This window comes from Oncorhynchus masou, chromosome 30 (genome assembly GCF_036934945.1).
Source record: "Oncorhynchus masou masou isolate Uvic2021 chromosome 30, UVic_Omas_1.1, whole genome shotgun sequence".
Classification (NCBI taxonomy): Eukaryota; Metazoa; Chordata; class Actinopteri; order Salmoniformes; family Salmonidae; genus Oncorhynchus; species Oncorhynchus masou.
In genome coordinates, this window is record NC_088241.1 from 71,529,424 (window position 1) to 71,553,126 (window position 23,703).

At 42.6% G+C, this 23,703-nt stretch overlaps 1 protein-coding gene across 1 annotated transcript in view; it reads right to left on the reverse strand.

Moving 5' to 3' along the window:
* slc22a13b (solute carrier family 22 member 13b) overlaps positions 1-22,697 on the reverse strand; it is a 39,662-nt gene extending 16,965 nt beyond the window's left edge. The window contains 10 exon segments of the mRNA XM_064949701.1: positions 4,853-4,947; positions 12,513-12,539; positions 12,541-12,634; positions 13,462-13,627; positions 15,688-15,845; positions 17,487-17,559; positions 17,562-17,589; positions 22,020-22,316; positions 22,318-22,361; positions 22,364-22,697. Coding sequence (XP_064805773.1) covers positions 4,853-4,947; positions 12,513-12,539; positions 12,541-12,634; positions 13,462-13,627; positions 15,688-15,845; positions 17,487-17,559; positions 17,562-17,589; positions 22,020-22,316; positions 22,318-22,361; positions 22,364-22,400 — 1,019 coding nt within the window. The 5' untranslated portion in view covers positions 22,401-22,697.
* Between the last annotated feature and the right edge of the window lie 1,006 nt (positions 22,698-23,703).

A 23,703-nucleotide genomic window follows, 5' to 3' on the forward strand; every position in this document is an offset into this window, starting at 1 on the left:
AATGAGGAACTGACCAGATAGAGCAGAGAATGAGGTTCTGACCAGATAGAGCAGAGAATTTGGTACTGACCAGATATAGGAGAGAATGAGGTACTGACCAGATATAGGGGAGAATGAGGTTCTGATCAGATAGAGCAGAGAATGCAGTTCTGACCAGATATAGGAAATAATTGGGTACTGACCAGATTGAGAAGAGAATGAGGTTCTGACCAGATAGAGAAGAGAATGAGGTACTGATCAGATAGAGCTGAGAATGAGGTACTGACCAGATAGAGCTGAGAATGAGGTACTGACCAGATAGAGCTGAGAATGAGGTACTGACCAGATATAGGAAATAATTGGGTACTGCCCAGATTGAGAAGAGAAGGAGGTTCTGACCAGATAGAGAAGAGAATGAGGTACTGACAAGATATTTTTTATTTTATTTTTACCTTTATTTAACCAGGCACGTCAGTTAAGAACAAATTCTTATTTTCAATGACGGCCTGGGAACAGTGGGTTAACTGCCTGTTCAGGGGCAGAACGACAGATTTTGTACCTTGTCAGCTCGGGGTTTGAACTCTCAACCTTCTAGTTACTAGTCCAACACTCTAACCACTAGGCTACACTGCCGCCCCAGAGAATGATGTACTGACCAGATAGAGCAGAGAATTTGGTACTGACCAGATATAGGAGAGAATGAGGTACTGACCAGATAGAGACAGAATGAGGTACTGGCCAGTTAGAGGAGAGAATGAGGTACTGGCCAGATAGAGAAGAGAATGAGGTACTGACCAGATAGAGCTGAGAATGAGGTACTGACCAGATAGAGCTGAGAAATAGGTACTGACCAGATAGAGCTGAGAATGAGATAATGACCAAATATAGGAGAGAATGAGGTACTGACCAGATAGAGCAGAGAAAGCGGTTGTGACAAGATAGAGGAAATAATTGGGTACTGACCAGATTGAGAAGAGAATGAGGTTCTGACCAGATTGAGAAGAGAATGAGGTACTGCCCAGATATAGGAGAGAATGAGGTGCTGACCATATAGAGACAGAATTAGGTACTGACCAGATAGAGCTGAGAATGAGGTACCGACCAGATAGAGCTGAGAATGAGGTACTGACCAGATAGAGCTGAGAATGAGGTTCTGACCAGATATAGGAGATAATGAGGTACTGACCAGATAGAGCCGAGAATGAGGTACTGACCAGATATAGGGGAGAATGAGGAACTGACCAGATAGAGCAGAGAATGAGGTTCTGACCAGATAGAGCAGAGAATTTGGTACTGACCAGATATAGGAGAGAATGAGGTACTGAACAGATATAGGGGAGAATGAGGAACTGACCAGATAGAGCAGAGAATGAGGTTCTGACCAGATAGAGCAGAGAATTTGGTACTGACCAGATATAGGAGAGAATGAGGAACTGACCAGATAGAGCAGAGAATGAGGTTCTGATCAGATAGAGCAGAGAATGCAGTTCTGACCAGATATAGGAAATAATTGGGTACTGACCAGATTGAGAAGAGAATGAGGTTCTGACCAGATAGAGAAGAGAATGAGGTACTGATCAGATAGAGCTGAGAATGAGGTACTGACCAGATAGAGGAGACCAGATAGAGCTGAGAATGAGGTACTGACCAGATATAGGAAATAATTGGGTACTGCACAGATTGAGAAGAGAAGGAGGTTCTGACCAGATAGAGAAGAGAATGAGGTACTGACAAGATATTTTTTTTACCTTTATTTAACCAGGCAAGTCAGTTAAGAACAAATTCTTATTTTCAATGACGGCCTGGGAACAGTGGGTTAACTGCCTGTTCAGGGGCAGAACGACAGATTTTGTACCTTGTCAGCTCGGGGGTTTGAACTCTCAACCTTCTGGTTACTAGTCCAACGCTCTAACCACTAGGCTACACTGCCGCCCCAGAGAATGATGTACTGACCAGATAGAACAGAGAATTTGGTACTGACCAGATATAGGAGAGAATGAGGTACTGACCAGATAGAAACAGAATGAGGTACAGGCCAGATAGAGGAGAGAATGAGGTACTGGCCAGATAGAGGAGAGAATGAGGTACTGGCCAGATAGAGAAGAGAATGAGGTACTGACCAGATAGAGCTGAGAATGAGGTACTGACCAGATAGAGCTGAGAAATAGGTACTGACCAGATAGAGCTGAGAATGAGATAATGACCAAATATAGGAGAGAATGAGGTACTGACCAGATAGAGCAGAGAAAGCGGTCTGCTAAATGACTTAAATGTAAATGTAAATGTAATAATTGGGTACTGACCAGATTGAGAAGAGAATGAGGTTCTGACCAGATTGAGAAGAGAATGAGGTACTGCCCAGATATAGGAGAGAATGAGGTGCTGACCATATAGAGCTGAGAATGAGGTACCGACCAGATAGAGCTGAGAATGAGGTACTGACCAGATATAGGAAATAATTGGGTACTGCCCAGATTGAGAAGAGAAGGAGGTTCTGACCAGATAGAGAAGAGAATGAGGTACTGACAAGATATTTTTTTTTTACCTTTATTTAACCAGGCAAGTCAGTTAAGAACAAATTCTTATTTTCAATGACGGCCTGGGAACAGTGGGTTAACTGCCTGTTCAGGGGCAGAACGACAGATTTTGTACCTTGTCAGCTCGGGGTTTGAACTCTCAACCTTCTGGTTACTAGTCCAACGCTCTAACCACTAGGCTACACTGCCGCCCCAGAGAATGATGTACTGACCAGATAGAGCAGAGAATTTGGTACTGACCAGATATAGGAGAGAATGAGGTACTGACCAGATAGAGACAGAATGAGGTACTGGCCAGTTAGAGGAGAGAATGAGGTACTGGCCAGATAGAGAAGAGAATGAGGTACTGACCAGATAGAGCTGAGAATGAGGTACTGACCAGATAGAGCTGAGAAATAGGTACTGACCAGATAGAGCTGAGAATGAGATAATGACCAAATATAGGAGAGAATGAGGTACTGACCAGATAGAGCAGAGAAAGCGGTTGTGACAAGATAGAGGAAATAATTGGGTACTGACCAGATTGAGAAGAGAATGAGGTTCTGACCAGATTGAGAAGAGAATGAGGTACTGCCCAGATATAGGAGAGAATGAGGTGCTGACCATATAGAGACAGAATTAGGTACTGACCAGATAGAGCTGAGAATGAGGTACCGACCAGATAGAGCTGAGAATGAGGTACTGACCAGATAGAGCTGAGAATGAGGTTCTGACCAGATATAGGAGATAATGAGGTACTGACCAGATAGAGCCGAGAATGAGGTACTGACCAGATATAGGGGAGAATGAGGAACTGACCAGATAGAGCAGAGAATGAGGTTCTGACCAGATAGAGCAGAGAATTTGGTACTGACCAGATATAGGAGAGAATGAGGTACTGACCAGATATAGGGGAGAATGAGGAACTGACCAGATAGAGCAGAGAATGAGGTTCTGACCAGATAGAGCAGAGAATTTGGTACTGACCAGATATAGGAGAGAATGAGGAACTGACCAGATAGAGCAGAGAATGAGGTTCTGATCAGATAGAGCAGAGAATGCAGTTCTGACCAGATATAGGAAATAATTGGGTACTGACCAGATTGAGAAGAGAATGAGGTTCTGACCAGATAGAGAAGAGAATGAGGTACTGATCAGATAGAGCTGAGAATGAGGTACTGACCAGATAGAGCTGAGAATGAGGTACTGACCAGATATAGGAAATAATTGGGTACTGCCCAGATTGAGAAGAGAAGGAGGTTCTGACCAGATAGAGAAGAGAATGAGGTACTGACAAGATATTTTTTTTTTTACCTTTATTTAACCAGGCAAGTCAGTTAAGAACAAATTCTTATTTTCAATGACGGCCTGGGAACAGTGGGTTAACTGCCTGTTCAGGGGCAGAACGACAGATTTTGTACCTTGTCAGCTCGGGGGTTTGAACTCTCAACCTTCTGGTTACTAGTCCAACGCTCTAACCACTAGGCTACACTGCCGCCCCAGAGAATGATGTACTGACCAGATAGAACAGAGAATTTGGTACTGACCAGATATAGGAGAGAATGAGGTACTGACCAGATAGAAACAGAATGAGGTACAGGCCAGATAGAGAAGAGAATGAGGTACTGACCAGATAGAGCAGATAATGAGGTTCTGACCAGATAGAGCAGAGAATTGGGTACTGACCAGTTATAGGAAATAATTGGGTACTGACCAGATTGAGAAGAGAATGAGGTTCTGACCAGATTGAAAAAAGAATGAGGTACTGACCAGATATAGGAGAGAATGAGGTACTGACCAGATAGAAACAGAATGAGGTACTGGCCAGATAGAGGAGAGAATGAGGTACTGGCCAGATAGAGCAGAGAATGAGGTTCTGACCAGATAGAGCAGAGAATGCGGTTCTGACCAGATAGAGCAGAGAATTAGGTACTGACCAGATAGAGCCGAGAATTAGGTACTGACCAGATATAGGAGAGAATGAGGTACTGGCCAGATATAGCAGAGAATGAGGTACTGGCCAGATATAGCAGAGAATGAGGTACTGACCAGATATAGGAGAGAATGAGGTACTGACCAGATATAGCAGAGAATGAGGTACTGGCCAGATATAGCAGAGAATGAGGTACTGACCAGATATAGGAGAGAATGAGGTACCGATCAGATATAGCAGAGAATGAGGTACTGACCAGATATAGCAGAGAATGAGGTACCGATCAGATAGAGCAGAGAATGAGGTACTGACCAGATAGAGCAGAGAATGAGGTACTGACCAGATATAGCAGAGAATGAGGTACTGACCAGATATAGCAGAGAATGAGGTACCGATCAGATAGAGCAGAGAATGAGGTACTGACCAGATATAGCAGAGAATGAGAGCCCGTTTTCTCAAGTAGGGGATCCTGAAGAGGTCCAACATACTGCCCGTCTTGGTCGAGCCCTCCTCCTCCAGCTGCAGAGAAAGATCAAATCGAATTAAATTGTATTAGTCACCTGACAAATACAACAGGTAGACCTTACAGGGAAATGCTTTCTTACGAACCCCTAACCAAGCAGTTAAAAAAAATACAGATAAGAATAACAGATAAAAGTAACAAGTAATTCAAGATCAGCAGTAAAAAATAATATATACAGGGTGGTGCCGGTATAGAGTCAATGTTTATTATTTATTATTTTTTCACCTTTATTTAACCAGGTAGGCCAGTTGAGAACAAGTTCTCATTTACAACTGTGACCTGGCAAAGATAAAGCAAAGCAGTGCAACACAAACAACAACAAATAATTACAGATGGAATAAACAACTGTACAGTCAATAACACAATCGAAACGTCTATATACAGTGTGTGCAAATGAAGTAAGGAGGTAAGGCAATGAATAGGCCAATAGTGGTGAAGTAATTACAATTTAGCAATTTACATTGGAGTGATATATATACAGATGAGGATGTGCAAGTAGAAATACTAATGTGCAAAAGAGCAGAAAAACAAAAACAAATATGGGGATGAGGTAGGTAGTTGGTTGGATGGGCTATTTACAGATGGGCTGTGTACAGCTGCAGTGATCTGTGAGCTGCTCTGAAAGCTAACGCTTAAAGTTAGTAAGGGAACACCCCCTGAAATGTACAAAAATGAATGGGAACTCATTGGCACTGTACAAACCATATACAGTACATGGTGTCCAATACCACTCAATTCGGCGTCGTTTCATTCAAAGTTGATTGCAAATGCCATATGGCAAATGCCAGGTGTAACACTGCAAAAATCCAACAGATGGCGAAAGTGCGCTCCACCATGATTTTTCATATTGCAAATGTAACACAAGTCAAGACCCAAAAGTACAATTTTCAAAAACGTAATTTTTTTCAAAAACTTATCACCCCTTAAAAAGTGCTTTCTGGACTGTTTTTCGAAATTCTTTCGATTTTTTTTTAATTACACATGTGTAAGAACTGTATGAATATACTTTTGTCAAATTTTATTATCATTATTTTGCAATTTGCAATATGATTTCATAGGAAGTCAAAGTGTAAAGTAACTTTTTGGGGGGCCAAACACCATAAGAAATGTCTAAATGCAATATGAAAGATTTGAAAGTGCCAAATCAGGATTTTATGTCCATTTGCCATGTACCATCAAGAATTTGACATGCTCAAAAATACTGCAGAAATGAAAAATTGACTGGCCTGATGAACCCGGATGGCCGGGCAGTGAGAGTGGTTCCTCTCGTTGGTGTTGATTTCAGAATGTCATTTTGGTGATGGTACCTCACTGTTTAAACATATTGCAAATGGACAAAAGTCAACCAGCAAGAAACCGTCTATCAGTCAATTAGATGTCATTCTGACACCAAACTGATACAAACTGACACCACACCCACTTTTTACAACTCATTTAGAATCCAACTATCACATATTGGGGCGGCAGGGTAGCCTCGTGGTTAGAGCGTTGGACGAGTAATGAGCTGACAAGGTACAAATCTGTCATTCTGCCCCTGAACAGGCACTGTTCCTAGGCCATCATTGAAAATAAGAATTTGTTCTTAACTGACTGGCCTAGTTAAATAAAGGTTAAAAAAAATATTATAAAAAAATATTTCAGAGCAGGCCCAAAATTCACAGCGCCTTCTGTTCAAACCATAATAAAAATATAAAACACATAGTTACGTTCTAGCTGTGGGTCCAGTTCTGACATTATATATAGGCCAAGCTGAGGCGACCCCGAATCCCACGTTTCGGCTCGATAGGTCATTCGGTGCACGAGCTTGACCTTAATTGGTGCTGAAAATCCACTTTTTCCATGCCTTGCTACGGGGTCCTTTGAATGAGCGATCGGACAGAAACATTGGGGTCCGTCTCTATGGGCCGAGCCGGTTTCAATGCACCTAGTCTTGCGACTCTGGGACTTTTCTAAATGTCGTCATTTTCGTAATGGTCAAAATGAAGACATTGCAAATGTACGAGGCTGTTTCATGGTCCGAGTACCTCCGTCCAAGCTGTGTGTGTGTGTGTGTGTGCGTGTGTGTGTGTGTGTGTGTGTGTGTGTGTGTGTGTGTGTGTGTGTGTGTGTGTGTGTGTGTGTGCGTGCGTGCGTGCGTGCGTGCGTGCGTGCGTGCGTGTGTGTGTGTCAAATCAAATTTTATTTGTCACATACACATGGTGAGCAGATGTTAATGCGAGTGTAGCGAAATGCTTGTGCTTCTCGTTCCGACAATGTAGTAATAACCAACGAGTAATCTAGCAAACAATTCCAAAACTACTACCTTATACACACAAGTGTAAAGGGATAAAGAATATGTACATAAAGATATATGAATGAGTGATGGTACAGAGCGGCATAGGCAAGATACAGTAGATGGTATCGAGCACAGTATATACATATGAGATGAGTATGTAAACAAAGTGGCATAGTTTAAAGTGGCAAGTGATACATGTATTACATAAAAATGCAGGAGGTGATATAGAGTACAGTATATACGTATACGTAATGAGATAAATAATGTAGGTTATGTAAACATTATATTAAGTAGCATTGTTTAAAGTGGCTAGTGATATATTTTACATCAATTCCCATCAATTGCCATTATTAAAGTGGCTGGAGTTGAGTCAGTGTGTTGGCAGCAGCCACTCAATGTTCGTGGTGGCTGTTTAACAGTCTAATGGCCTTGAGATAGAAGCTGTTTTTCAGTCTCTCGGTCCCAGCTTTGATGCACCTGTACTGACCTCATCTTCTGGACAAATGCTGGGTGAACAGGCAGTGGCTCGGGTGGTTGTTGTCTTTGATGATCTTTATGTCCTTCCTGTGACATCGGGTGGTGTAGGTGTCCTGCAGGGCAGGTAGTTTGCCCCGGTGATGCATTGTGCAGACCTCACTACCCTCTGGAGAGCCTTACGGTTGTGGGCGGAGCAGTTGCTGTACCAGGCGGTGATACAGCCCGATACCTCTTGTGTCTGAGCCGTTGAATTGCAATTCTACTTTGTCTCTATACTGACGCTAGCTTGTTTGATTGCCTTGCGGAGGGAATAGTTACACTGTTTGTATTCGGTCATGTTTCCGGTCAACTTGCCCTGATTAAAAGCAGTGGTTCGCGCTTTCAGTTTCACGCGAATGCTGCCACGGTTTCTAGTTTGGGAATGTTTTAATCGTTGCTATGGGAACGACATCTTCAACACACGTTCTAATAAACTCGGCCACCGAATCAGCGTATTTCAATGCTTGTTGTTTGACGCAATACGAAACATATCCCAGTCCACGTGATGGAAGCAGTCTTGGAGCGTGGAATCAGATTGGTCGGACCAGCGTTGAACAGATCTCAGCGTGGGAGCTTCTTGTTTTAGCGTCTGTCTGTAGGCAGGGAGCAACAAAATGGAGTTGTGGTCAGCTTTTCCAAAAGGAGGTCGGGGGAGGGCCTTATATGCATCACGGAAGTTAGAATAGCAATGATCCAAGGTTTTACCAGACCTGGTTGCGCAATCGATATGCTGATACAATTTAGGGAGTCTTGTTTTCAGATTAGCCTTGTTAAACTACCCAGCTACAATGAATGCAGCCTCAGGATGTGTCGATTCCAGTTTGCAAAGAGTCAAATAAAGTTTGTTCAGAGCCATCGATGTGTCTGCTTGGGGGGGATATATACGGCTGTGATTATAATCGAAGAGAATTCCCTTGGTACATAATGCGGACGACATTTGATTGTGAGGAATTCTAAATCAGTTGAACAGAAGGACTTGAGTTCCTGTATGTTGTTGTGACCACACCACGTCTCGTTAACCATAAAGCATACGCCCTCTTCTTACGAGAAAGATGTTTGTTTCTGTCGGCGCGATGCGTGGAGAAACCAGCTGGCTGCACTGACTCCGATAGCGTCTCTCGAGTGAGCCATGTTTCCGTGAAGCAAAGAACGTTACAGTCCCTGATGTCCTCTTGGAATGCTACCCTTGCTTGGATTTCATCAACCTTGTTGTCAAGAGACATTGGCGAGTAGTATGCTAGGGAGTGGCGTGCAATGTGCCTGTCTCCGGAGTCTGACCAGAAGACTGCTTCGTTTGCCTCTTTTACGACGTCCTTGTTTTGGGTCGCAGGCTGGGATCCATTCCGTTGTCCTGGGTAGAAGGCAGAACACAGGATCCGCTCCGGGAAAGTCATATTCTTGGTCGTACTGATGGTGAGTTGACGCTCTTATATTCTTATATTCAATAGTTCTACTCGACTGTATGTAATGAAAGCTAAGATGACCTGGGGTACCAATGTAAGAAATAACACGTGTGTGTGTGTGTGTGTGTGTGTGTGTGTGTGTGTGTGTGTGTGTGTGTGTGTGTGTGTGTGTGTGTGTGTGTGTGTGTGTGTGTGTGTGTGTGTGTGTGTGTGTGTGTGTGTGTGTGTGTGTGAATTTTGGAGTCATGTCTGATTTACATTCATGAGGGTTGCCTAATCACACATATGAAGATTTGGAAAGATCTGAATTTTTTTAACCTCTACTGACTCCCCATCCCGCATGGGGGAGTGTAATCATCGCCTGAAACTAATTAGCATAACGCAAAAGACATAAATATCCCTAGAAAATATTCCTATTCATGAAAATCACAAATGAAATATATTGAGACACAGCTTAGCCTTTTGTTAATCACCCTGTCATCTCAGATTTTCAAAATATGCTTTACAGCCAAAGCTAGACAAGCATTTGTGTAAGTTTATCGATAGCCTAGCATAGCATTTTGTCCAGCTAGCAGCAGGTAACTTGGTCACGGAAATCAGAAAAGCAATCAAATTAAATCGTTTACCTTTGATGAGCTTTGGATGTTTTCACTCACGAGACTCCCAGTTAGCTAGCCAATGTTATTATTATTATTATTATTATTGTAGGCGAAATAGGCAAAATAGCTCCGTTTGTACTTCACGTTTGGCTGAGAAATCGCCCGGAAATTGCAGTCACGAAAACGGCAAAAAATATTCCAAATTAGCTCCATAATAGACAGAAACATAGAAAACGTTGTTTATAATCAATCCTCAAGGTGTTTTTCAAATATCTATTCGATAATATATCGGTCGGAACAATTCGTTTTTCAGTAGGACCGATTGGAGTAATGGCTCCCTGTGTATTTTACGCGAGAGTCACCCTGGGAGCCATCAGGTGACCACTTACGGAATGTAGCCGCCTGCGGCTATTCTTCAAAATAAATGCTGTAGACACCTTGGGAACACGTAGAAAGCGTAAGCTGATTGATAGCACATTCACAGCTCAATAGGGACTTATTGGAACCCAGCGCTTTCAAAATATGGGGCACTTCCGGATGGGATTTTTCTCAGGCTTTCGCCTGCAACATCAGTTCTGTTATACTCACAGACAATATCCTTACAGTTTTGGAAACGTTAGAGTGTTTTCTATCCAAAGCTGTCAATTATATGCATAGTCTAGCATCTTGTCCTGACAAAATATTCCGTTTAAAACGGGAACGTTTTTTTCCCAAAATGAAAATACTGCCCTAGAGTCGCAACAGGTTTTAACCCTTCAAAACAGCCCCTAACCAATAATGGCACTTCCGGTTGGCACAGGAAGCTAAAAGTAAACACATATCCTCATTGGGGAACGCTATTACAGAATCCTGAGTTTTAAGTTTATATTTTTAGAATTGACTGATCTACACAGGGTTGAATGCAGTGATTTTCATCAGTGCAGGTTATGTATATCAAAACACTTTAAAGACACATATAAGGAGAGATGTCATTGTAATCTGTGAGATAAAAAAAACTGATTTACTGTTACGGGTTAATGCCACATGGTCAAGGTTATGCTTGCACAGATAATTACCTCCTGGATGTTAGTATGATAGTGACGATATCCTGGATGTAAGTATGATAGTGATGAAAATAACCTGGATGTCAGTATGATAGTGATAATAACCTGCCGGATGTTAGTATGATAGTGATGATAACCTGGATGTTAGTATGATAGTGATGATAATAACCTGGATGTCAGTATGATAGTGATAATAACCTGGATGTCAGTATGATAGTGATGATAACCTGGATGTTAGTATGATAGTGATGATAACCTGGATGTTAGTATGATAGGGATAACCTGGATGTTAGTATGACAGTGATAATAACCTGGATGTTAGTATGATAGTGATGATAACCTGGATGTTAGTATGATAGTGATGATAACCTGGATGTTAGTATGATAGTGATGAAAATAACCTGGATGTCAGTATGATAGTGATGATAATAACCTGGATGTTAGTATGATAGTGATAATAACCTGGATGTTAGTATGATAGTGATGATAACCTGGATGTTAGTATGATAGTGATGATAACCTGGATGTTAGTATGATAGGGATAACCTGGATGTTAGTATGATAGTGGTAATAACCTGCTGGATGTCAGAATGATAGTGATAATAACCTGGATGTTAGTATGATAGTGATAATAATAACCTGGATGTTAGTATGATAGTGATAATAACCTGGATGTTAGTATGATAGTGATGATAACCTGGATGTTAGTATGATAGGGATAACCTGGATGTTAGTATGACAGTGATAATAACCTGATGTTAGTATGATAGTGATGATAACCTGGATGTTAGTATGATAGTGATGATAACCTGGATGTTAGTATGATAGTGATGAAAATAACCTGGATGTCAGTATGATAGTGATGATAATAACCTGGATGTTAGTATGATAGTGATAATAACCTGGATGTTAGTATGATAGTGATGATAACCTGGATGTTAGTATGATAGTGATGATAACCTGGATGTTAGTATGATAGTGATGAAAATAACCTGGATGTCAGTATGATAGTGATAATAACCTGGATGTTAGTATGATAGTGATAATAACCTGGATGTTAGTATGATAGTGATAATAACCTGGATGTTAGTATGACAGTGATAATAACCTGGATGTCAGTATGATAGTGATAATAACCTGGATGTTAGTATGACAGTGATAATAACCTGGATGTCAGTATGATAGTGATAATAACCTGATGTTAGTATGATAGTGATGATAACCTGGATGTTAGTATGATAGTGATAATAACCTGCTGGATGTCAGTATGATAGTGATGATAACCTGGATGTCAGTATGATAGTGATAATAACCTGGATGTTAGTATGATAGTGATGATAACCTGGATGTCAGTATGATAGGGATAACCTGGATGTTAGTATGATAGTGATAATAACCTGGATGTTAGTATGATAGTGATGATAACCTGGATGTTAGTATGATAGTGATAATAACCTGGATGTTAGTATGATAGTGATGATAACCTGGATGTCAGTATGATAGTGATAATAACCTGGATGTTAGTATTATAGTGAAAATAACCTGCTGGATGTCAGTATGATAGTGGTAATAACCTGATGTTAGTATGATAGTGATAATAACCTGCTGGATGTCAGTATGATAGTGATGATAATAACCTGGATGTTAGTATGATAGTGATGATAACCTGGATGTTAGTATGATAGTGATAACCTGCTGGATGATAGCGATGACGTCATAACTCACCTTGTCCAGCAGGGCTTCAGGGACCTCCCCTTCTGTTGACTCTCGCTGCTCTGCAGACCTCCTGGCGAGCCTCCTCCTTTCGGCCCTGGGTCATCAGCCACCGAGCTGACTCTGGGAGGACCCTTACAGATTATCAGGGGTAATCAAGGATGGGTCCAGAAAATACAGGGATGAGTCTTTTTTTCTTTTTTTTAACCTTTATTTCAATAGGCAAGTCAGTTAAGAACACATTCGTATTTTCAATGACGGCCTAGGAACAGTGGGTTAAACTGCCTGTTCAGGGACAGAACGTTTGAACTTGCAACATTCCGGATACTAGTCCAACGCTCTAACCACTAGGCTACCCTGCCACCCCAAAATAGATGGGTGGAGTAGGCTTCTCTAAAACCAGACTGACGGGTCAGAGGTTAGAAGTAAAAAGGGTTGGAGGTTAGAGACGTACCAGTAGAATACCCTGAGGAACAGGACAGGGCTGCAGAGGACCAGCTGACAGAGTGACAGGTTAGAGGTCAGGGGTCAATACGTTCAAATAGAAAACCCAGAGGAACAAGACAGGGCTGGAGAGGACCAGCTGACAGAGTGACAGGTTAGAGGTCAGGGGTCAATACGTTCGAATAGAAAACCCAGAGGAACAAGACAGGGCTGGAGAGGACCAGCTGACAGACTGACAGGTTAGAGGTCAGGGGTCAGTACGTTCGAATAGAATACCCAGAGGAACAAGACAGGGCTGGAGAGGACCAGCTGACAGAGTGACAGGTTAGAGGTCAGGGGTCAGTACGTTCGAATAGAATACCCAGAGGAACAAGACAGGGCTGGAGAGGACCAGCTGACAGACTGACAGGTTAGAGGTCAGGGGTCAGTACCGAATAGAATACCCAGAGGAACAAGACAGGGCTGGAGAGGACCAGCTGACAGAATGACAGGTTAGAGGTCAGGGGCCAGAACGTACCAGTAGAATACCCCGAGGAACAGGACAGGGCTGAATAGGACCAGCTGTAGGATCCTCCAGTCTCTGACCCCGTAGGCGATCCCAGACATCAGCATCAGACCAATGGCATAGAAACAGTGGGAGAAGATGGTGAACAGAGCCCTTTTGTTACCAGTCCACTCAGCACCTGGTTAGAGGTCAGGGGTTAGAGGTCAGTGGTGAACAGAGCCCTTTTGTTGTTACCAGTCCACTCAGCACCTGGTTAGAGGTCAGGGTTAGAGGTCAGTGGTGAACAGAGCCCTCCTGTTGTTACCAGTCCCCTCAGCACCTGGTTAGAGGTCAGGGGTTAGTGGTCAGTGGTGAACAGAGCCCTCCTGTTGTTACCAGTCTACTCAGCACCTGGTTAGTTACCTGGAGGATGGAAACACCCTACAGTACATGCCAGAGGTGTCTGGCAGCCATGTCAGACATCTAGTATGGTAGTGTGCAAATATGAGTCCTAGAGGGCTGCTGGGGTGCAGGATTTTGTTCCAGCCCAGCACTAACACAGCTTATTTCTGGGAAGTAAAACAACTATACCTCGCATTTGAAACAAGAAATTTGAGAGTTTTAGTTTCACTACGTGAAAAGGTAGCTACGTACAGTTGAAGTTGGAGTCATTAAAAGGTTGGAGTCATTAAAACTAGTTTTTCAACCACTTCACAAATTTCTTATTAACAAACTATAGTTTTGGCAAGTTGGTTAGGACATCTACTTTGTTCATGACACAAGTAATTTGTCCAGCAATTGTTTACAGACAGATTATTTCACTTATAATTCACTGTATCACAATTCCAGTGGGTCAGAAGTTTACATACACTAAGTTGACTGTGCCTTTAAACAGCTTGGAAAATTCAAGAAAATGTCATGGGTTTAGGAGCTTCTGATGGGTTTATTGACATCATTTGAGTCAATTGGAGGTGCACCTGTGGATTTATGTAAAGGCCTACCTTCAGACTCAGTGCCTCTTCGCTTGACGTCATGGGAAAATCAAAAGAAATCAGCCAAGACCTCAGAAGAAAAAACTTTTAGACCTTCAAAAAATGTCTGGTTCAACCTTGGGAGCAATTTCCAAATGCCTGAAGGTGGTACCACATTAATCTGAACAAACAATATTATGCACGTATAAACACCATGGGACCACGCAGCCGTCATACCACTCAGGAAGTATACACGTTCTGTCTCCTAGAGATGAACGTACTTTGGTGCGAAAAGCGCAAATCAATCCCAGAACAACAGCAAAGGACTTTGTGAAGTTGCTGGAGGAAACAGGTACAAAGTGCATCTTATATCCACAGTAAAACAAGTCCTATATCGACATAATCTGAAAGGTCGCTCAGCAAGAAGCCAGACTACGGTTTGCAACTGCACATGGGGACAAAGATTGTACTTTTTGGAGAAATGTCCTCTGGTCTGATGAAACAAAAATAGAACTGTTTGGCCATAATGACCATCGTTATGTTTGGAGGAAAAAGGGAGAGGCTTGCAAGCCGAAAAACACCATCCCAACTGTGAAGCATGGGGGTGGCAGCATCATGTTGTGGGAGTGCTTTGCTGCAGGTGGGCCTGGTGCACTTCACAAAATAGATGGCATCATGAGGAGAGACAATTATGTGGATATATTGAAGCAACATTTCAAGACATCAGTTAAAGCTTGGTCGCAAATGGGTCTTCCAAATGGACATTGACCCCAAGCATATTTCCAAAGTTGTGGCAAAATGGCTTTAGGACAACAAAGTCAAGGTATTGGAGTGGCCATCACAAATCCCTGACCTCAGTCCTATAGAACATTTGTGGGCAGAACTGAAAAGCGTGTGCAAGCAAGGACTATAAACCTGACTCAGTTACACCATCTCTGTCAGGAGTGAATGACAAAATTGTGGGAAGCTTGTGGAAGGTTACCCAAAACGTTTGATCCAAGTCAAACAATTTAAAGGCAATGCTACCAAATAATAATTGAGTGTATGTAACCTTCTGACCCACTGGGAATGTGATGAAATAAATAAATCTGAAATAAATCATTCTCTCTACTATTATTCTGACATTTCACATTCTTAAAATAAAGTGGTGATCCTAACTGACCTAAGACAGGGAATTATTACTAGGATTAAATGTCAGGAATTGTGAACAACTGAGTTTAAATGTATTTGGCTAAGGTGTAGAAAAACTTCCAACTTCACCTGTTGTAGAACATCGCAGTGTACCCACCTAAGACATACGTGTTTATAGCGACGCCTGAGATGGTGGTGCCGACCATGAATCTGAAGGCTATGTAAACATAGATGTTGGGAGAGAAGGCTGCTCCCACGCTGAACAACAGCTGGACGAGCAAAGAGAGGAGGACCACAAAAACGCCTCTACCATACCTGAGGAGACAGGACAGAAAAAAAGAGGGGAGAAGTGAGGGGGAGAGAGGAGAGGAGAGGAGAGAGAGGAGAGGAGAGGAGAGGAGAGGAGAAAGGAGAGAAGAGAGGAGAGGAGAGGAGAGGAGAGGGAGAGAGAGCATCATTAACTACCTATGGAGGAGAGGATAAAGGAAAGGAGGTGAGAGGAGAGGAGACAGGAAAGGAGGGGAGACAGGAAAGGAAGGGAGACAGCCTCATTAACTACCTGTGGAGGAGAGGAGACAGGAGAGGAGAGGAGACAGGAAAGGAGGGGAGACAGCCTCATTAACTACCTGTGGAGGAGAGAAGACAGCATGGTGGACACTGGGTCCTCTTAAACCTGTAACCTCCAATACGACCCAGTGGGCTCGGATAACTGAAATATCTTCTAATAACCTCCAATAAGCCCCAGTGGGCTCAGATAACTGAAATATCTTCTAATAACCTCCAATAAGCCCCAGTGGGCTCAGATAACTGAAATATCTTCTATTAACCTCCAATAAGCCCCAGTGGGCTCGGATAACTGAAATATCTTCTAATAACCTCCAATAAGCCCCAGTGGGCTCGGATAACTGAAATATCTTCTAATAACCTCCAATAAGCCCCAGTGGGCCAGATAACTGAAATATCTTCTAATAACCTCCAATAAGCCCCAGTGGGCTCAGATAACTGAAATATCTTCTAATAACCTCCAATAAGCCCCAGTGGGGCTCGGATAACTGAAATATCTTCTAATAACCTCCAATAAGCCCCAGTGGGCTCCGGATAACTGAAATATTTTCTAATAACCTCCAATAAGCCCCAGTGGGCTCAGATAACTGAAATATCTTCTAATAACCTCCAATAAGCCCCAGTGGCTCAGATAACTGAAATATCTTCTAATAACCTCAATAAGCCCCAGTGGGCTCGGATAACTGAAATATCTTCTAATAACCTCCAATAAGCCCCAGTGGGCTCGATAACTGAAATATCTTCTAATAACCTCGAATAAGCCCCAGTGGGCTCAGATAACTGAAATATCTTCTAATAACCTCCAATAAGACCCAGTGGGCTCAGATAACTGAAATATCTGCGATAACTTCTAATAACCTAGAACTAGAATACCTTCTACAATTACAACTTGTGTTTGAATTTCCACAGTGAGACGTGCAATATGATACAGTTGCACTGATTAGATCAACAATCTGAGAGACCTACTGAGGGCATTGGTCTAAAGGTGCCTTAGTTACAACAACAATACAACAGACTAGTGGAGTGATGTCTTTGGCATACCATATTGGCACTTGATTAGGAACATTCATTAACAGACAACTGAATAGAACCCATGTGTCATGTTTAAGAGCCATGAAAACAGACATTAGTCAGAGAAACGCCTAAAGGGTGAGCAGATGTTTCAGAACTCTGACAAGATGAGTCAGTGTTTCCCCAGGGGGAACAGATGTGTCAGAGCTCTGATAGGATCATTTGAAATGAATAGTAATTGGCTCAATGGAAGTCTATGGGAACAGCTAGCTTGTCATTACGTTAACTCTAGTAGCAATGCACCCCCACCACCACACACCCTGCTACCTTTGCCACCACCGCTGAAAAAAATCCCAAGGGAAACACTGGCTGGGTCCATACCTGTCTGCCATTGGCCCAAACACCAGAGCACCGATCAGGAGCCCTGCCATGAAGATGGACTGGGACGCCTGCTCAGACCACTGTTGGCACACACCAAGTTGAACTGAAGAGGATGGGAGGAAGAAGGAAGAGGAGAAGAAAGTAGAGGAGTCAGGGAGAACCATAATAGAGATTGCATAATAAGGACACGGCGTGCTGCAAAACAGCAGAAAATAGGTTGTACTTGGCAAAATACATTGGAGACATATTTATTATTTGATAAATAATATGTTCTGTGCTTAGAGACATATCTGTTCTGTTCTTAGAGACATATCTTTTCTGTTCTTAGAGACATATCTTTTCTGTTCTTAGAGAAATATCTGTTCTGTTCCTGGAGACATATCTGTTCTGTTCCTGGAGACATATCTGTTCTGTTCCTGGAGACATATCTGTTCTGTTCCTGGAGACATATCTGTTCTGTTCCTGGAGACATATCTGTTCTGTTCCTGGAGACATATCTGTTCTGTTCTTGGAGACATATCTGTTCTGTTCTTGGAGACATATCTGTTCTGTTCTTGGAGACATATCTGTTCTGTTCCTGGAGACATATCTGTTCTGTTCCTGGAGATGTCTGTTGGATTACTGTCATTGATATTCCATTCAACCAGTTCAATGTAACAATTATAGTTTTAGGCTACAACATGATACGAGAATGTTCCTTATACCCATCATGAGGTTTGCAAACCTAGACTATGAATGAAAGTTTACAGCGTCGGTGCACACAGGTTGAGAGACATATTTGAGAAGACAGACAGTGACAACCAATACCATCCTTGCACACTGTTGCCTGCATCTAGCTGATATCGGGTGTAAACATTAGTCCAACAGTTGCAAACAATAGTTTCTATTGGCCAAATTCAGGTATGTTTATCCCCGTGTTGTTCCATTTGCTTCCGTTTAAGAAATGTTTTTCAACCGAATCAGCGGAATGAATACACCCCTGATCACGTGTAAACACAGATCACTTTCATAGCAGCCACGTTGTATTCCTTCTCTTATCTATGCGCTATCCTCCTCTCAACGCTTCCCCTTTGCTTGTGGACTTCAACGCACAACACATCAGCTGTATGTGACCAGGTGAAAAACCTTGCCAAGCCAAACCGCCTCACACAGCCTATATCGTTGTCAGCATATTAGCTAAAGTAACGTCATAGTCAGCATAGCTAATATAACTAACTTGTTAGTAAACCCCCTACCTACAGTCATGCAGTAACGTTACAGTGTACAGTTAGTAAGCAGTTAAACCGGCGGGTCCCAGTGGCAATACATTTGTAAAACTAAAAGCTTACCTTGACGTGGAAGAGTTCCAGTGTTGTGTTGGAAAGACATCGCCAGCTAGCTAGCATCATTCAGTTTGTTTGAACTAGCTAGCTGTATTTGATAGCTAAGTAAGTGAAACTGAAAAATAAAATGACTCTCTCTCTATTTCTCCTTCATTTTGAAATAAATTAATTTGTTCAAAAACTATTCAACTATTGTCTTTCTCTCTCTTTGAGTCAACTACTCACCACATTTTATGCACTGCAGTGCTAGCTAGTTGTAGATTATGCTTTCAGTACTAGATTTATTCTCTGATCCTTTGATTGGGTGGACAACATGTCAGTTACTGCTTCTAGAGCTCTGATAGACTGGAGGATGTCCTCCGGGAAGTTGTCATAATTACTGTGTAAGTCTATGGAAGGGGGTAACAACCATGAGCCTCCTAGGTTTTGTATTGAAGTAAATCTATCTAGAGGAATGTAAATGTAAATGTAGAGGAGGATGGAAGCTAGGTGTCCTCCGGCTACACTATGGTGCTACCCTACAGAGTGCTGTTGAGGCTACAGATGGCCTTCATTGTGAAACAGTGTGTTTTAATCAGTTATTTGGTGACGTGATTATATTTAATACAGTTTAATATAAAACAGGCAAACTTTTTAAATGTTTTAAAATGTGTTTCTATGAAATTCACAAAGGAGGATGGTCCTCCCGATCCTCTTCTGAGGAGTCTCCACTGGACTACATGTAGTCTAGACAGTACAGCCTGCCCGACAGTACATGTAGTCTAGACAGTACAGCCTGCCCTACACAGTACATGTAGTCTAGAAAGTACAGCCTGCCCTACACAGTACATGTAGTCTAGACAGTACATGTAGTCTATACAGTACATGTAGTCTAGACAGTACATGTAGTCTAGACAGTACATGTAGTATATACAGTACATGTAGTCTAGACAGTACATGTAGTCTAGACAGTACATGTAGTCTATACAGTACAGCCTGCCATACACAGTACATGTAGTCTAGACAGTACAGCCTGCCCTACACAGTACATGTAGTCTAGAAAGTACAGCCTGCCCTACACAGTACATGTAGTCTAGACAGTACATGTAGTCTAGACAGTACAGCCTGCCCTACAGTACATGTAGTTTAGACAGTAGCCTGCCCTAAACAGTACATGTAGTCTAGACAGTACAGCCTACATGTAGTCTAGACAGTACAGCCTGCTACACAGTACATGTAGTCTAGACAGTAGATGTAGTCTAGACAGTACAGCCTGCCCTACACAGTACATGTAGTCTAGATTGTACATGTAGTCTAGACAGTACAGCCTGCCCTACACAGTACATGTAGTCTAGACAGTACATGTAGTCTAGACAGTACATGTAGTATAGACAGTACAGTAGTCCTACACAGTACATGTAGTCTAGACAGTACAGTACAGTACATGTAGTCTAGACAGTACATGTAGTCTAGACAGTACAGCCTGCCCTACACAGTACATGTAGTCTAGACAGTACATGTAGTCTAGACAGTACATGTAGTCTAGACAGTACAGCCTGCCCTACACAGTACATGTAGTCTAGACAGTACATGTAGTCTAGACAGTACATGTAGTCTAGACAGTACATGTAGTCTAGACAGTACATGTAGTCTAGACAGTACATGTAGCTCTAGACAGTACATGTAGTCTAGACAGTACATGTAGTCTAGACAGTACATGTAGTCTAGACAGTACATGTAGTCTAGACAGTACATGTAGTCTAGACAGTACATGTAGTCTAGACAGTACAGCCTGCTCTACACAGTACATGTAGTCTAGACAGTACATGTAGTCTAGACAGTACATGTAGTCTAGACAGTACATGTAGTCTAGACAGTACATGCTGGCCCAGTCGTTCTGTTATTAAACAACTATACAGGGCTGACTGACTAACGGACAAGACACACAGTCTGATTGGGAGGAACACTGATTTATGATGATGATTTATGTCTGACAGAGACATGAAAACAGATGGCTGGCTGGCTGCCATCACTAAAGAAACAGCTGCCAAGTCTCATATCATTATGGAAACAGCTGCCAAGTCAAACATCATTATGGAAACAGCTGCCAAGTCTAAGATCATTCAGGAAACAGCTGCCAAGTCTAACATCATTATGGAAACAGCTGCCAAGTCTAACATCATTATGGAAACAGCTGCAAAGGATAACATCATTATGGAAACAGCTGCCAAGTTCAACATCATTATGGAAACAGCTGCCAAATCTAACATCATTATGGAAACAGCTGCAAAGGCTAACATCATAATGGACCAGCTGCCAAGTCTAACATCATTATGGAAACAGCTGCAAAGGATAACATCATTATGGAAACAGCTGCCAAGTTCAACATCATTATGGAAACAGCTGCCAAATCTAACATCATTATGGAAACAGCTGCAAAGGCTAACATCATTATGGAAACAGCTGCCAAGTCTAACATCATTATGGAAACAGCTGCCAAATCTAACATCATTATGGAAACAGCTGCAAAGTTCAACATCATTATGGAAACAGCTGCCAAATCTAACATCATTATGGAAACAGCTGCCAAGTCTGACATCAGTATGGAAACAGCTGCCAAGTTTAACATCATTATGGAAACAGCTGCCAAGTCTAACATCAGTATGGAAACAGCTGCCAAGTTTAACATCATTATGGAAACAGCTGCCAAGTCTAACATCATTATGGAAACAGCTGCCAAGTCTAACATCATAATGGACCAGCTGCCATGTTCAACATCATTATGGAAACAGCTGCCAAATCTAACATCATTATGGAAACAGCTGCCAAGTCTAACATCATTATGGAAACAGCTGCCAAGTCTAACATCATAATGAACCAGCTGCCATGTTCAACATCATTATGGAAACAGCTGCCAAATCTAACATCATTATGGAAACAGCTGAAAAGTCTAACATCATTATGGAAACAGCTGCCAAATCTAACATCATTAAGGAAACAGCCCACTGAGTCCAGTGCAGTCTGTCTGTCTGTCTGTCTGTCTGTGTGTCTGTCTGTTTGACAGAATAATAGAGGTAGTGTGGCATCACCAGATCACTGGTAGTGGAATAAGAGAGGTAGTGTGGCATCATTAGATTTACTCAAACTAGGGCATCAGACTGCAGGCTCAACAGATATTTAGTATCTCTTCTGACCCATTGTCTGCCCCAACTACCCTATCCTACAACCCTACCTCAGTCACCAGGCTTGTGGTCCCTTGGGGAGCCTCATACTTCCATCCATCCCTGCAGGAGATGGTACTGTTTATCCCATACACTTCAATAGTCTGCAAGTCCAGATCCACCGGAGTGTACATCTTACAGGACTGGAACCCAGGGCCATCGTCCAACGGTGGAAGGGTGAGGTTCAACAGCCTATCGTTGGTCAGGTTGGGTCCCTGCGTCCTGATCCAGTCTGTGTTACAGTGATGAGGGAAGTTCATCCCGGTAAACACCTGACAGAACATGTGGAACCCGTTGAAGATGTTCGGGGAAGCATATCGCAGCCAACATTTGCTTCTGGAATGTTCCGAACTCCCGACCGCTGTCAGTACCTGCCCGAACCCGGAGCTCATCTTCAGTCACAGGTGTTGGTGCAACACACAGGCTGGAAGTGTTCGATAGGAGCTTGTTTGTCAAGTGGAGGTTTAACACCTTTCCATTGGTAGGAGGGCATTAGTGGTAGATAAATTAATGTTTAATCTGTCATAACACACTCACAGGAGTGTTATCAGGTGTCACCCGGTCATCTGCGTGTGTAAAATAACTCCTTACTCTACAAACCTTTAGAAAATGAATAACTTCAATTCAAGGCCTCAACAAAATACTTAATTAGTTCAAGTTAATTGATCATCTAGTGCATTTACAGTCTATTTCATCCATTCATTGCAGTTTTAGATGTTTCCCTTGTGCTTGTTTTTGCTTCCTTCAGCAGTCAGTGGGACTTTGTACCGAACGGAGAACGCAACTGCCAAATGGACCTTTAGACCTGCAGCAGATGTGTAGCCTGTTGCTCTGAGCTGGGAACCACGAGGACAAACATCTAGGACTGGGCTGTTCTAGGACTGGGCGGAACAGAAACCATGAGGACAAACATCTAGGACTGGGCTGTTCTAGGTCTGGGCTGTTCTAGGACTGGGCTGGTGTAGGACTGGGCTGTTCTAGGTCTGTTCTAGGTCTGGGCTGTTCTACCACTGGGCTGGTCTGGGCTGTTCTAGGACTGGGCTGTTCTAGGACTGGGCTGGTCTAGGACTGTGGGGACAAACATCTAGGACTGGGCTGTTCTAGGTCTGGGCTGTTCTAGGACTGGGCTGGTCTAGGACTGGGTGGAACAGAAACCATGGGGACAAACATCTAGGACTGGGCTGTTCTAGGTCTGGGCTGTTCTAGGACTGGGCTGGTGTAGGACTGTGCTGTTCTAGGTCTGTCCTAGATCTGGGCTGGTCTAGGACTGGGCTGGTCTTGGACTGGGCTGGTCTAGGTCTGGGCTGTTTTAGGACTGGGCTGTTCTAGGACTGGGCGGGAAAGGAACCATGAGGACAAACATCTAGGACTGGGCTGTTCTAGGACTGGGCTGTTCTGGGACTCGGAGGAGGGGGGCTATGAGCCATGTTATGGGCTGAATCGTTTACCCTACATTCATGATGTGCAGAAAATTAACCATACATAGTGATGTGTAGATAATTCTCCATACATAATAATGTGTAGATAATTCTCCATACATAGTGATGTGTAGATAATTTTCCATACAGAGGATGTGTAGATAATTCTCCATACATAGTGATGTGTAGATAATTCTCCAGTCATAATGTGTAGATAATTCTCCAAATATCATGTGTAGATAATTCTCCATACATAATGTGTGGATAATTCTCCATA